General features: G+C 36.6%; 1 protein-coding gene across 1 annotated transcript; it reads left to right on the forward strand.

Moving 5' to 3' along the window:
• Nucleotides 1-7890: 7890 nt before the first annotated feature.
• Nucleotides 7891-8826, forward strand: LOC102478651 (olfactory receptor 6C2). Its single transcript, XM_006156844.1, has one exon. The coding sequence runs from the start codon at nucleotides 7891-7893 to the stop codon at nucleotides 8824-8826; it is 936 nt and encodes a 311-aa protein (XP_006156906.1).
• The last annotated feature ends 4637 nt before the right edge of the window (nucleotides 8827-13463 follow it).

Raw genomic sequence — 13463 nt, forward strand, 5'->3', positions numbered from 1 at the left:
CAACTGGAAAATTAGAAAATATTTTCTACATTAAAATAAAATAAATTCTGTGAGGAAGGACATTTGGAGGAGGGATAGGGAGGCAAAGCATTGATGGTACAAAGAGGTGTGGTATTCTCTGTTGAAGATATTTAGTAGTTTTATCAACTGTACTAGGGAGAAGTTTTCGCCTGTTGAAATATCCACTTTGTAAGACAAATAATAATGTGATTGACTGTATAAAAGAAAATGAAATAAAAAAATTTAAAAAATTAAAAATGTATTGATAAAAACGATGATTCAATCTGTTAATGTCTTGCAATAATTACATGTTAATCTTTTGTGTAACAAAACAAGTTACAAAATATACATAATGCTATTTTTAAGAGGTTTTTGCCTTAGGGCATGTGTGCTTGTTGGAGAGAAGAGAGTGAGACAGACAGTGAGAGGGAAAGTGGGAAATCACCACTCAGAGGGGATGGTCACGCCCTGATCCCTTCTCTTCCATTCTCCTCCTAGAATCTTGGGCATACATGCACATGCACCTGGCGTGATTTTAGAGCCAGCAGGTCTAGAACTTGAACTGCAGTCAGCCATGTGGGAGTCCAGCGATATAACCACTATGCCATCTGCTGGTCTTACGTATAAGGAAATTTTATATAATGTTGAATATTTATGTAAAACAGACATTTATTCATGGGAAAAGTTGGAAAGATTAAGTATAGAAATAGTAAAAGTGATTATTATTACATTTCTGGTTATTCATATATTTTATTATTACTCATTTTTTACTTCTTTTAACTAAAAATATAATAATAGAGAAAACTAGGTCCTAACGATCATATATCACCACAGGAGATGTGGAAGAGATGCAGGAAGGACAGACATGTACTTTTGCATTGATTTTTAATGCCACGTGTTGACTTGTACTAGATGAGATCATTGCATCTCCCTTTCTCTAAGGATACCGCCCTCACTGCTACCTTTTTCAGGACTTCTGCCAAGTTCATTACACAGAAGATTTATTAGTGTTTTTTAAAATTGGGTCACCAAGGACCCTTTTGTTTACTTATTTCATTTCAGCTTTGGCAAATAAAACAAATATTAATCTTGTAAATGTAAAAATGTGTTCCTATAATCACCTTGGCTATAGGAATCAGAATATCAATACCTTCAAAACCAGAGAGAGCTCCTGATATCCTGAAAACCCTTGAACACTATATTACTTTTAAACTAAGAATGTTTCAAAATGAGTGAAGTCCTTGATGAGAAAGTCCCAGCCATCTTAGAGATAAAAATTCTAGTGAACAAAGGCATTTCTGTGTGCCTTTAAGAAGGGGTGGTCCGTGAGCAAGAGTGGCCGGAAGTCCAAGTGCAAGCCTCCATCACCAAAACCCACCCTTCACAGTCTGTAGGAAAGCCATTGTTAGGCATTCACTCAAAGCTGCTATTCACTCTCAGAAGAGTAAGTACAACTTCTGTGATTCTACTTATTTTTTCTTTGGGGATATTAAATCAGAATTTCTTCAGAGAAGCAGATTTGGCCTACACTTATCAAAATCAGTGATGTATGCAGATATTTGAAATGAAAAAAAAAGTTATATCTAAGTTGTACTTTTGTAGTAATGACACTTGAATGTCCTATACAGCTGTAGGGAATCTCGGTTTGATCTACTTAGTTATTCCCAGTGTGCCCTAAAATCCCTGGGAATATCCTGAGGCTCTCCAGAAAGACCCCCAAACAGACAGATGTGGTAACTGTATATTCCGGGGGTTTACTAGGGACTAGATATTTCTAGTAGTTGATCCTGCACCCATCTTAAAGGAAGAAAAGAGTTTAAAGAAACAAAACTATTCACATTGCAAACTAGTTGGGTCCTCCAGGGGTAATTCTTTTCTGATTACTGATATAAGCAGATATCAAACTCTAGCCACATTGATGTAAGGTTTAAAATTATTATAACAAATATTAGTTATATTAATGGGTGATTGCTGAGAAAAATTTTGGAAGAGCTAGCGGCACAAACTCAAAATGCAAAATCTTTAAACATTAATATGTCACTGAAAGATAAATTGAGGAAGCATAAATGGCAACAATGAGAGAAAGGTGATTTATCTGCCTAAAGCAGGGAGAAGACTCCAAGTTTGTTTGTTTGTTTGTTTTTGGGGGGTATAATGGTAAAATTTAAGACTGTGAAATAGATTATGCAAACACATTCATAAGATATGTTTAAGTAAACAAAACACATTATATATTCAATTATACAAATTCTATATTTAAGCTTACATTTCTGTAGATATTACTTATAATATATTTTCAGGAAAAAATGAAAAAGCATATATTCTGAGATTTTAACTACTCTGTTACATTCTTTTGCATTCTTTTTCTATTTTTGCATGTCAAACCAAACTTTTCAACTTTACGTATCATCATGTACTAAAAACAGATAAATAACTTGGAAGTCTTATAATGTTGTCTCCTTAAAATGTACGCAAATAAATTAAAAGAGTTTAGATGAATACAATTTCGTATATCAGTCTGTGCCAAATTAGACTTATGGCTACTTTTGTCTCTTAAGACACTATTACTTCTCTTGGTTGTTAATTTGTTTTCTTTTCTTTTTAAGGTTTCAGTATACAGAAAATCCATGACTAACTTTTGAGTCTGTATTGTAGTGATCATTTAATTTATTCATAGATTACAAATGTCTAGCTCATAGTATAATAACCTCTCTCTATCCCAAAAGTTTCAAACATTAAGTTTTCCTATCAAGGACATTTTCCTTACTACTCATTTAAAAACATTTTTTTTAATTTCAATAGTAAAAATATATTGAAGAATAATCAAAAATGCTGCCTAGATTCTTTTATTAATTTATTTATTTTACATACTTTCACTGAACATTACCACAGCATACAAAATGCAATTTTCCAGCCAGAATACACTGTAATGTGGCTTAATCATACGTGATATCATCTACAAATAATTTTCCATTTCTTATTTCTTGTATATATACATATACATTTCCCTCTATTTCTCACCCTCTGCCATTTCCCATTTCCCATCCTCTTCCCACTCTGTCTCTGGAATCTGCAGTTGCTTTTCATTGCTTTATTCTTTCCCACATTGTATTGATTCACAAAATATCTTATTTAACCTAAATACTTTCAATAGTAAGTTCAGCTGATATATACAAATCTGTGAACAAAAGTTGACTTTAGGAATAAAACTCTGTGGGTAGAATGAATATACTATAAAATAACACGTATCTGAGGTTATATAGCTTACTGTGGTTACTAAATACTGCCTAGATTTATCGTTATAGAAAATCCATTAAGGGGATACCTTCCACTATACTGCTAATAGAAAATTCCATGCATTTCCAGGGCTGGATATGAATATGCTTAGCAAGATTTACCTCAGGTTCACATACAATTCTCAACTATGCATTCATTTTTAATTTTGTATCCTTAACATTTTTTTATGATTGTATGGTAAACAGGCACTATGGTTAATTTTAAAAGCACGAGCACTACCATTGGATACATTACAACTATTCATAGAAGTAATTAAGAGGGATCATCAAAAAGATCATAATTTCTCATACATTAGCATTATATGTTACACAGTCAAGCTAAGAAGTACTCTAGATGACATCGTTTTATTAAAGATCCCTACAGAACTTGCAAATTCAAAATATTTGAAAACTAGAATAAAGGGATATCAGTCACACATCAATGTCAATATTTTGCCAAAATGTGATACTTATAACATAGGAAAGACAGTTTTCTCTTAGAATAATAATATTTATAACTTGAGTAAAATATTCCTGAAGATCCTAATATTTTCCAGAGTGTATAGGGGCAGAGTTTAACACCATAGTGAAGTATATGGTACCTGTGAGCTGAAGAGCAGGGATTCAAAGGAGGTAAGTAAAATAATCCAAACAATAAAAGATAAATATCATAGGTTCTTGCTAATTGGTGGGAGCTCAGAGCTTTGATCATAAAAGTAGTGAGGAATAGTGGATATAAAAATCTGGGAAGGGGTTGGTATAGAGAGAAGAAAATAAGAAGAACTTGGTTAATAGATTTAAAAGTGCAACTAGAGGGACCAGCAGTTAGCATAATGGCTGTATAGCTGGACTCACATGTAGTCAATGGCGGTACAAGTCCCAGACCCGGTGGCTTAAACTCACACCAGGCACGTGTGCGTGCATGTCCAAGATCCTGAGAGGAGAATGGAGGAGAAGCGATTGCGGCATGGCCACCCCCCTGAGGGGTGATTTCTCGCTTTCTGTCTCTCTGTTTCTATCTTTCTAGAGAGTGCATACGCCCAAGAGCAAAACCTTTCCAAAAAAAAAAACTCAACTAGATAAGAGGAATAAGGGGCCAGATGGTGACTAATGCAACTGGATCCACATGAAAAAGGTCATGGGTTTGTGTCCTAGGACTTCCCTGAACATACCAGGAGAATGCTCACTTCATGCAGGCTGGCTGACGCTGGGTGTGGACCATGACACTAGGATCCTGTTACAGGTGCTTTTCTGTCTGTCCATCTCTCTTTCTCTCTCTCTCTCAGAAGAAACTAATGAATAAACTTAAAAAAAAAAGACAAGATGAATGAATTCTAGAATACTAAAGCACAGTAGAGTGACTATATTTAATAATTTAATGTACAAAATACCTTGAAAGATTTCTAATTTTCACAGCAGAAAATAATGACAAATGTTAGAGATGAGAGAAATGTTTGCTGTCCTGATTTGATTATCAAGCATTGTATACATGTATTGAAAAATCACACTATCTCATAAATATGTACAACTATTACATGCTAATTAAAAACTATATACAATTTTTTAAAAAAATAAGGAGGTTGATGATTTCCTGTGGCGGATTGTTACTACCACTAATGTGATTCATTGAGACTGTTTCCTGTGTAATCCTATTATCTTTCAAGGTTCCAGCTCTCAAGAAAACCAAAATCCTAATTAATGACACTTTTCTGAGATAATGACATTAAACGTGAGAACTTAACACGTCATTAGAGTTGATACTGGACCCATCCTGGTAAGAAGGGAATATTTTAATTGATGCATTCATTCTTTTGCCTATTTAATTTTAGTCTCCCAGAGAAACCATTTCATCATTGATGTAGGAAAAATAGCACTTCTAGAGACACTGATTAATTAATTATTTAATTAATGGCATTGTAATTAATTAGTGATAACTGAAGGAAAATAAATACATAAAAGAGTCATTGCCCCAACTCAGTATTATGAAGTTGAAATTTTTTTAATTATTTACTTCTTTCTCTAATAGGAGAGAGAAAGAGAAAGAGAGAGAGAGAGACCCTTGTCAAGATCTTGCCACACAGCTATCTTTCCCCCATCCTTCAGTCTTAACAGCCAGAAAGGATCACAGGTGCACTGGGCCCTGAGTGTTCAGATTGACACTGAATCCACATTCATGGACTCCAGTATGGCTCCAGTATCATGCAACAATGCCCTTCTACCTATGCCTGCTTAGCTGTGCCTATTATTTTATTATCCTAATGGCATCTATCTCAAGGAAGCAAAATGGATATTTAACTATCCCTTTACGCTGCAGACAAAAGCAGGAACAGAAGCCAGTTATCTCTTTGGTAATAGATATTAGCAGAGAATATGAGATCCATGGGCATGAATTTGTTTAAAAAAAAAAAAAGTAAACTCAGCACTATCAAGAAGTTCAAAGAGGAAAAGAGATATCTTTCTATGTGTCTAGAGAAAAATAATGATGTTGGCATACAACTAATAATCATTTATTAGTCATTGACCTTGTACCTGAATTTGCTAATTTTACTGGTTATCCAAGTAAAACAGAGAGAGAGAATGTTTCTGACCATAACAGACTTATATTGACAAGATAAGTACAACACACTGGGTTGCTAGTTTTGTTTTTTTTGGGGTGGGGGTGGTTTTTTTGTTTTGGGTTTTTTTTTGTGATTCAAAAACAGAGAGAGAGAGAGATTTTTGGCTCTCGATAGACTGATGTTGCTAGGGTTAGTACCATAGAAATATTATTTCATAATGATGCATGAAGAGGAGTTGGGGGGCTCCACCATAGCCACCAAGTTTCAAATGACTTCCCAAATAAATAATGCTTAGGCTTAGGCTTAAAATCAAAGAGAAATTGACACCCTCAAGTTGAATGGAAGAACTATTAAAGAAAGATGCAATGGGGGGTGGGGGGATGAGTGGAGGGGAGATTGCTCCAGGCTTGTGCTTCCTGTAATGCAATTACGCAGCACCTGACACATCACAAGAGTTAGATTATAGTAATCAATTACTTTTACTGTAGGGAATGGATAGGAAGAAGATAGGAATATAGAACCCATGAACTCCACTTTGCATGTGTTCCATGTGAGATATGTGTGACTATGTATTGCTGAATCTCAGAAAAGAGATCACTGCTGGATACACAGATAGACAAATGAACACATATGTGGTCTTTCTGAAATCACAGGACCTGACACACGTACACTCAAAGCCTATACACACTTTACATTCAAAATGACAAAAATACAATTTCGTTACAGAGAACATAAATATAACTGATGATGAATTTGGTAGAGCTTCTGTAGCAAGTCCAAGTTATTTGCTATGTAATTGATTTTTATCAAGTACCCAATTATAAGCAAAGATTTGAAACTGTTAGTGCACTTTAAAAATTCAATTTCAAGGGGCCAGCAGATGGCTTAGCAGTTATGTTGCTGGACTCCCACATGGCCCACTGAGGTTCACATCCCGGACCTGGTGGTTTAAAGATCACACTGGGATGTGTGTGTGCATGCCTAAGATCTTTGGAGGAGAATGGAGGAGAAGGGATTGCCATCCCCTCGGGTGGGGGGGGCAAAAGAGGGGGATGTGATTTCTCACTTTCCTTCTGTCTCTGTTCATCTCTCTCTCCAGCTAGCACATGTGCCATAAGGCAAAAACATGTAAAAAAATAAATAAATAAGTACACCTTCAAAATAGAGAAAAATGTATAGGAATAAAAGAAACTCTTAATACTGATGACATCACAATCCATTATAAAATTTTTTAAAATTTTTAAACCTCAGTGGAGATGTAGAATTTGTAAGTTACTGGTATGTGGCACAGTTAAATTGATCTATAACATATATGTCTTTTAAAATAACAAGTAAAAGGGACTGGCAGATTGCCTAATGGTTACATCGCCAGACTCTCACACAGTCAACTGGGTAAAAGTACCAGACCCAGTGGCTTAAAATTCACACCAGTGGATCAGCAGATGGCATCATTGTTGCAACTGTGGACTTGCACATAGTTGACCACAGTTTGAGCCCTGAACCCAGCAGCTTGAAACTCACGCTGGGCATGTGTGAGTGCATGCCCGGATCTCAAGAGGAGAATGGAGGAGAAGGGATTGTGACATAGCCATCTCCCCAGGGTGTGATTTTCCACTTTCTGTCTCCCTGTCGCTCTGGCAAGCACATGCCCTGTAATAAACTCTCTGAAAAAAAAAATTGCCAGGTGCATGTGCATGTGTACGCAAAACCCAAAATCCCAAGAGAAAAATGAAGGAGAAGAGATTGCCATGTGGCCATTCCCCCGGGGGGATGGTTTCTTGCTTTCTGTCTCTCTCTCTGTCTTTCTCTGTTTCTCCAGTGAGCACACATGCCCTATAGCAAAAATCTCTCTAAAATAAATAAATTAATTAATACCAAGTAAAAGAAACTTACAAGCTAAGTCCATGAGTCTATTGATAATATTAATTACTAAATTAAAGAATAAATTTCATATGGACTTTCTTGAGTTTATTTCTCATTAGTTATCGCTACTGAACTCTGACAACCTTATATTCTAATAAAATTTTTCTTTATGAAACCTAGACAAACAGTGAGTTATGAGAAACCATACAATAACAACCTTCATTCTCCTGGGACTAACAGATGATCCACAACTTCAGAGTCTGCTGTTAATCTTTCTCTTTTTTACCTATTTATTGAGCTTAACTGGGAACTTGGCTATCATCTCACTTACAATAATGGATTCTCACCTTAAGACACCAATGTACTTTTTCCTACAAAATTTTTCTTTCTTAGAAATCTTATTCACATCAGCTTGTATTCCCAGATACTTGTATAACCTATCAACGGGTGACAAGACCATTACCTACTGTGCTTGTGCCATTCAAGCCTTTTTTACTGACCTTTTTGGAGTAACTGAATTTTTCCTCTTGGCCACCATGTCCTATGACCGCTACGTGGCCATCTGCAAACCCCTGCATTACACGACCATCATGAGCAGCAGAGCCTGCAGAAGACTCACCCTTTGCTGTTGGATGGCTGGCTTATTAATCATACTCCCACCATTTAGCCTGAGCCAAAATCTGGAGTTCTGTGAGTCTAATGTCATTGACAGCTTTCTTTGCGATGTGTCTCCCTTCCTGAAAATTTCATGCTCAGACACGTGGGTCATTGAGCAGATGGTAATAGCCTGTGCTGTGTTGACCTTCATCACAACCCTTTTTTGTGTCGCTCTCTCCTACATATATATCATCAAGACTATTATAAAATTCCCTTCTGCCCAGCAAAGGAAAAAAGCCTTTTCTACTTGTTCTTCCCACATGATTGTGGTTTCCATCACCTATGGAAGTTGTATCTTTATCTACATCAAACCTTCAGCAAAGGAATCAGTGGATATTAACAAGGGTGTGATCGTGCTCACTACTTCCATTGCTCCTATGCTCAATCCCTTCATTTACACACTGAGGAACAAGCAAGTCAAACAAGCCTTCAATGACTCGCTCAAAAGAATCGCCTTATCTCCCAAAAAATAAAGGAATGTTGCATTGGATGATTTGAGTTTTCATAAGAGATTGATTTCCCCAAAGTATGTATCATTAAGTTCCTAAGATAATTTGCTCATTCTTAGTCTAAATGATTTTTTTTTCTTGAGAGAGTTTTGCTATAGGATGTGTGTGCTCGCCAGAAAGAGAGAGACAGAGACACAGAAAGCGAGAAATCACTCCCCAGGGGAGATGACCACACTGCAATCCCTTCTCCTCCATTCTCCTCTCAGGATCTTGGGCACACACACACACCCAGCATGAGTTTAAGCCACTGGATCCTTCACTCAAACTATGGTCGTGTGGTCGACTACATGGGAGTCCAGTGACATAGCCATTATACCAACTGCTGGTCCCCTTAGTCTAAATTCTATTCATATTAAATTACTCAAAATGATTTTTACCTCTTCTCTGAAGCCATTTACTTTTTCCTTCTTGCAAACATACTTTTTTAATTGATGTCATACATATTAATAGTTTTCTACAGAAAACAAAAATATCACATCATATCCACCCTTACAAAAAAAAATTATTGCCAAAATAAAACTATGTTTAAAGACATACTACAAACACAACCAATCAAAAGTCCTTAAATTTTTTAAAGTATTGTAATGTATTAATGAATAGAGTCTGGAATGAAATGAGCCCTGTAGCAGAACACCAACCCTATTTGAGTATTAAAATTTTTATTAACTATGAACAATTATAATATAAAAATGATGAACATCAAGGCCATGCTGCTCCCTAGAGGCATGTGTTGCAATCAGGTAGACAGGACAGGCAGCTGTCAGGTATTTTCACATAGCTGCTTCTCACAGAGAAAGAACACTCCGATAGTTCATGGCACCCCAGTACCATGATCAGTTTTTCTATCTTTTTGATGTATTTTCTCTGAAATGCTCTTCCAAAAAATTTCTACAAATTTGGATCCCTTTTCCAAACTTCTCCACATTTCCTCGACTGGCCTCCTTTATTGAAAACCCTATGGCAGTGGACAATAGAAAGAGAGTGACAGAGTGAGCTCTACAGTTAGACCTGCATTTGCATCCGGACTTTGCACACTAGCTATGTGACACTGGGTTAAATAGTTCAATTTTTCTAGGCCTTGAGAACATTTCTAGGCCTTGAGAACAGTCAAGAAAAAGTCACAAGTTACAGTGAAAACTTTAAAGGGAAAATATTGTAGAAAACGGTTTTTTGGTATAATGCAGCAAGAGTAAATATTGTTAGCTGAGGTCTTAATTTGAAGTTAAATTTCTGAGAACTAAAATAAAGATTTCAAGAGTGGAAAACTATGGTAAATTGTCTAGGAATAAGACTTGAAAACATTTACCTATGAAACAATCTAAAACATTTTATAAATTATAGTTACCGAATAAAGGCTGAAATGTGACACTCTGTATGGTTGGCTCATATGGAAAGGTTCCAAGTTTGTGTCCAGAGACTACCCTGAGTTCTCTAGGTGTACTAGTGCATGTGATTCGGGGCTGGCTGAGACTGGGAGGGTGGAATGGGGCATCTAGATCCTCTCTCTTTCTGTACCTCTTTTGTTCATGGAAGAAAGAAAGAAAGAAACTTAAAAATGCTACTGTTACAAGAAAAAAAAAAAAGAAAAAGAAAATTCTAATTTAACTGACCTCTGTAGTCCACATCAGCACGAAGTAACACTTTTTATAATTCAATATTTTATTTTGTTGAAATTTTATTCCCATTTTCTAAAAGTATTCAGGTACCCCCTAACCTGTTATTCATCAGGAAGGGGCTAGAAGCTTCTCTGAATGTGTTGAAGAAGCCTGGTCTATCCTGCAGCTGCAGTTCCGCAAAAAGTAGGAACTGTGGTCCTGTGTCCCAGATACCCAGTTCCGACCACGAGAAGGCCTACAAGCATGGCTCTATCCCTGATAGATTTATCAATACCAGGGACCCCATTATCCTGTCTCTTACTTCTCAAAATGTCGAAAAGAGCTGAGAATATCCTAATGTTAATAGCTAGTGTATTTTCTGTATTTATTCTGGGTGCCTTTTTTTGACCAGGTATTTTCAATGAATTGTCTTATTTTATACCTCCAATGACGGTGTACATAGATATTCGCTCATCTTTATTTCCAGAAATGAAGGAACTAGGACCAGTAGGTGGTGAGGTAGTTGAGGCACTGAATTCCCACATAGGTGTCCATGGTTAGAGTCACATACCCAGCAGCTTGGAAATCATACTAGGCACATGTGTGTTTGTGCCCAAAATCCCGAAAGGATAATAAAGAGACGACCATTGCTCTGGAGAGTGATTCGCCACTTTCACGCTCTCTGTTTCTCTTTCACTCTTTGGTGAGCACACATTTCCTATGACCCAAAAAATAAATAAATAAATAAATAAATAAATGTTAAAAAAAGAAGAAGAAACAGATTCAAGAGGTAGCTTGTACTTAAATTAAGTTTATGGTATATTGGGGCCATCAATTGAAGTGGTAGTTAATATACTGGATTCCCACATGGCAGACCACATTCAAGTCCTTGACTTGGTGGCTTGGCACATGAGTGCCCAAAGTCCCAGGAGGATGGCGGAAAAGGAATTGTGTTGTGGTCAGTCCTCCTGGAGGGTGATTTCTCACTTTCCCACAACTGTTTCTGTCTCTGTCTCTCTCTCTGAAGTGACTAAGTGCAACCTAAGACAAAAATCTCCAAAAAAAGTGAAATCTCTAGCGAGTGTCACTGTAGCTCACATTATATGCCTCCTCTCATAAATGCACAATCATTCACTCTTAGAATAGTTGTAACTTCATGAAGTCCACAGAAGATGCCAGTGTTTTCTGTTTGTATGTTCTCACAGTCTTTCTGTGGCCATTCTGATATCCTGACTTTCATGTTTTGGAAGTTACATTGGACCAAAGACCTTACTTTTGGCCACAGATGGTTATTTTGGCCATCTGCAAGATGAACTAGAGAAGAATAACATCAAACTCCTCAAGAACACCACTCATCCAAGCACTGAGAGGAATTATCATGTAAATATTCCTTCTCTCTTGCACCTCAAATGGAATAAACCTGAGGTATCTGGTGGACCCTGGTCCCCAGAGTTTCCACAGTGGAATGGAGGAATTTGAATGTATATGTTTGAAATCCTAAACTGACAGATTTTCCTGAGTCTCTTACCTGAAGAAGCAATCTACTCTTCCTTGCTAAAAATAGCATCTTCCACAAAGATATAAAATGAAAGAGGAAGGAAGAAACAAAGAATATACAAAACAACTAGAAAACACCTAACAAGATTACAGGTTTAAATTCTAATTTATGTATAATAACCTTCAATGTAAACAGATTAAATTCTCCACTTAAGCTATATATAGATTGGCTAAATGGATTATTAAAAATAATAATAATAATTCAGGCCAGAAGGTGGCTTGATAGTTAGGGCACTGGACTTCCACTTGGTGGACCATGGTTCAAGTCCTGGACCTGGGGTTTTAAAAATCACTCCATGTATGTGTGCATGCACACCCGAAATCCCAGGACGAGAATGAAGGAGATGGGATTACAGTATGGCCATTTCACCTGGGCAATGATTTTGCACTTTTTTTATCACTGTCTCTGTCTTTATCTGAAATGCACATGTACCCTGTAAAAATAACAGAAAAACAATCAACAAACAAAAATACCTATATAATGTCTACAAGAAATTCACTCCACCTGTAAAGATATACACAAGCCTGTTTTTTTTAAATAGGCAAGAAAACAATTGTTTGCCAACTTTTTCTCAATGTGGTTTGTAAGTTGCCGGTGGGAAAGTAAATCAGTACAATCACTTTGGTTAGAATCCACCACATATTAACAGTTAATGGGGATTAAATTTCATTTCTTCCCATAGGAATATTCCGCTGATATGGCATTTATTAATGAATAAACTTTCCTTTTCTATTGCATCAGTGAATTTGCTGGAACTCAGGTTACCAAATAAGTCTGAATCTTTACTTAAATTTCTATTCTATATCTATGGCCAATATTATTTTTGCACCAATACTAAAGCACATCTTTAGGTTCTTGTAATAATCTATTTTTTGGCTTTCAAGGCAGCAGTTTTACACCTATTTTAGTAGATTGAATTCTTCTTAGTTAATATTTGTGATGTCACTGTAAAGATCATGATTTTAATTTATTTTATTTTCATTTCCTAAATTGTGGCGCGCCCCCGCCCATCGAGTGGCCCAAAATGGCTCTGAGAGGAAGTGCCTTGAGAGCACATGAGGCAAACAACTTTGAGGAAGTACATTACCCGGAAGGCGTGATCACAACCACCCACCAATCCCTCCGCGCCCCTCCGTGCGTGGACAGTGCATGCGACCTATCAGGACTAGTTCCGCATACGTGAACAGTGCCCTGATTGGTGGGGACTCCTATTTAAGGGGACCGGGATGGAAAGAAGAAGAAGAAGCAGCTGTACAATAAAGTCCTGATGAGAAGACTGTCTCCTGGTCGTTCCTGACGCGACACTAAATGTTGCTAAAATGAAGAGATAGTTTATATTTTTAGGTGATTCCATGGCTTTGCTGAACTCAGTTTATAATTTTAATGTTTTCTGTAGATTTATTTGTACTTCCTCATTGTACAGTCTATGGTTTATGGTTAACAAGACT

Source organism: Tupaia chinensis, unplaced genomic scaffold (genome assembly GCF_000334495.1).
Source record: "Tupaia chinensis unplaced genomic scaffold, TupChi_1.0 Scaffold000518_1, whole genome shotgun sequence".
NCBI classification, from domain to species: Eukaryota; Metazoa; Chordata; class Mammalia; order Scandentia; family Tupaiidae; genus Tupaia; species Tupaia belangeri.

What these genes read in the sequence shown, in the direction of transcription:
- LOC102478651 (XM_006156844.1), top strand. Translation starts at nt 7,891, where the DNA reads ATGAGAAACCATACAATAACAACCTTCATTCTCCTGGGACTAACAGAT.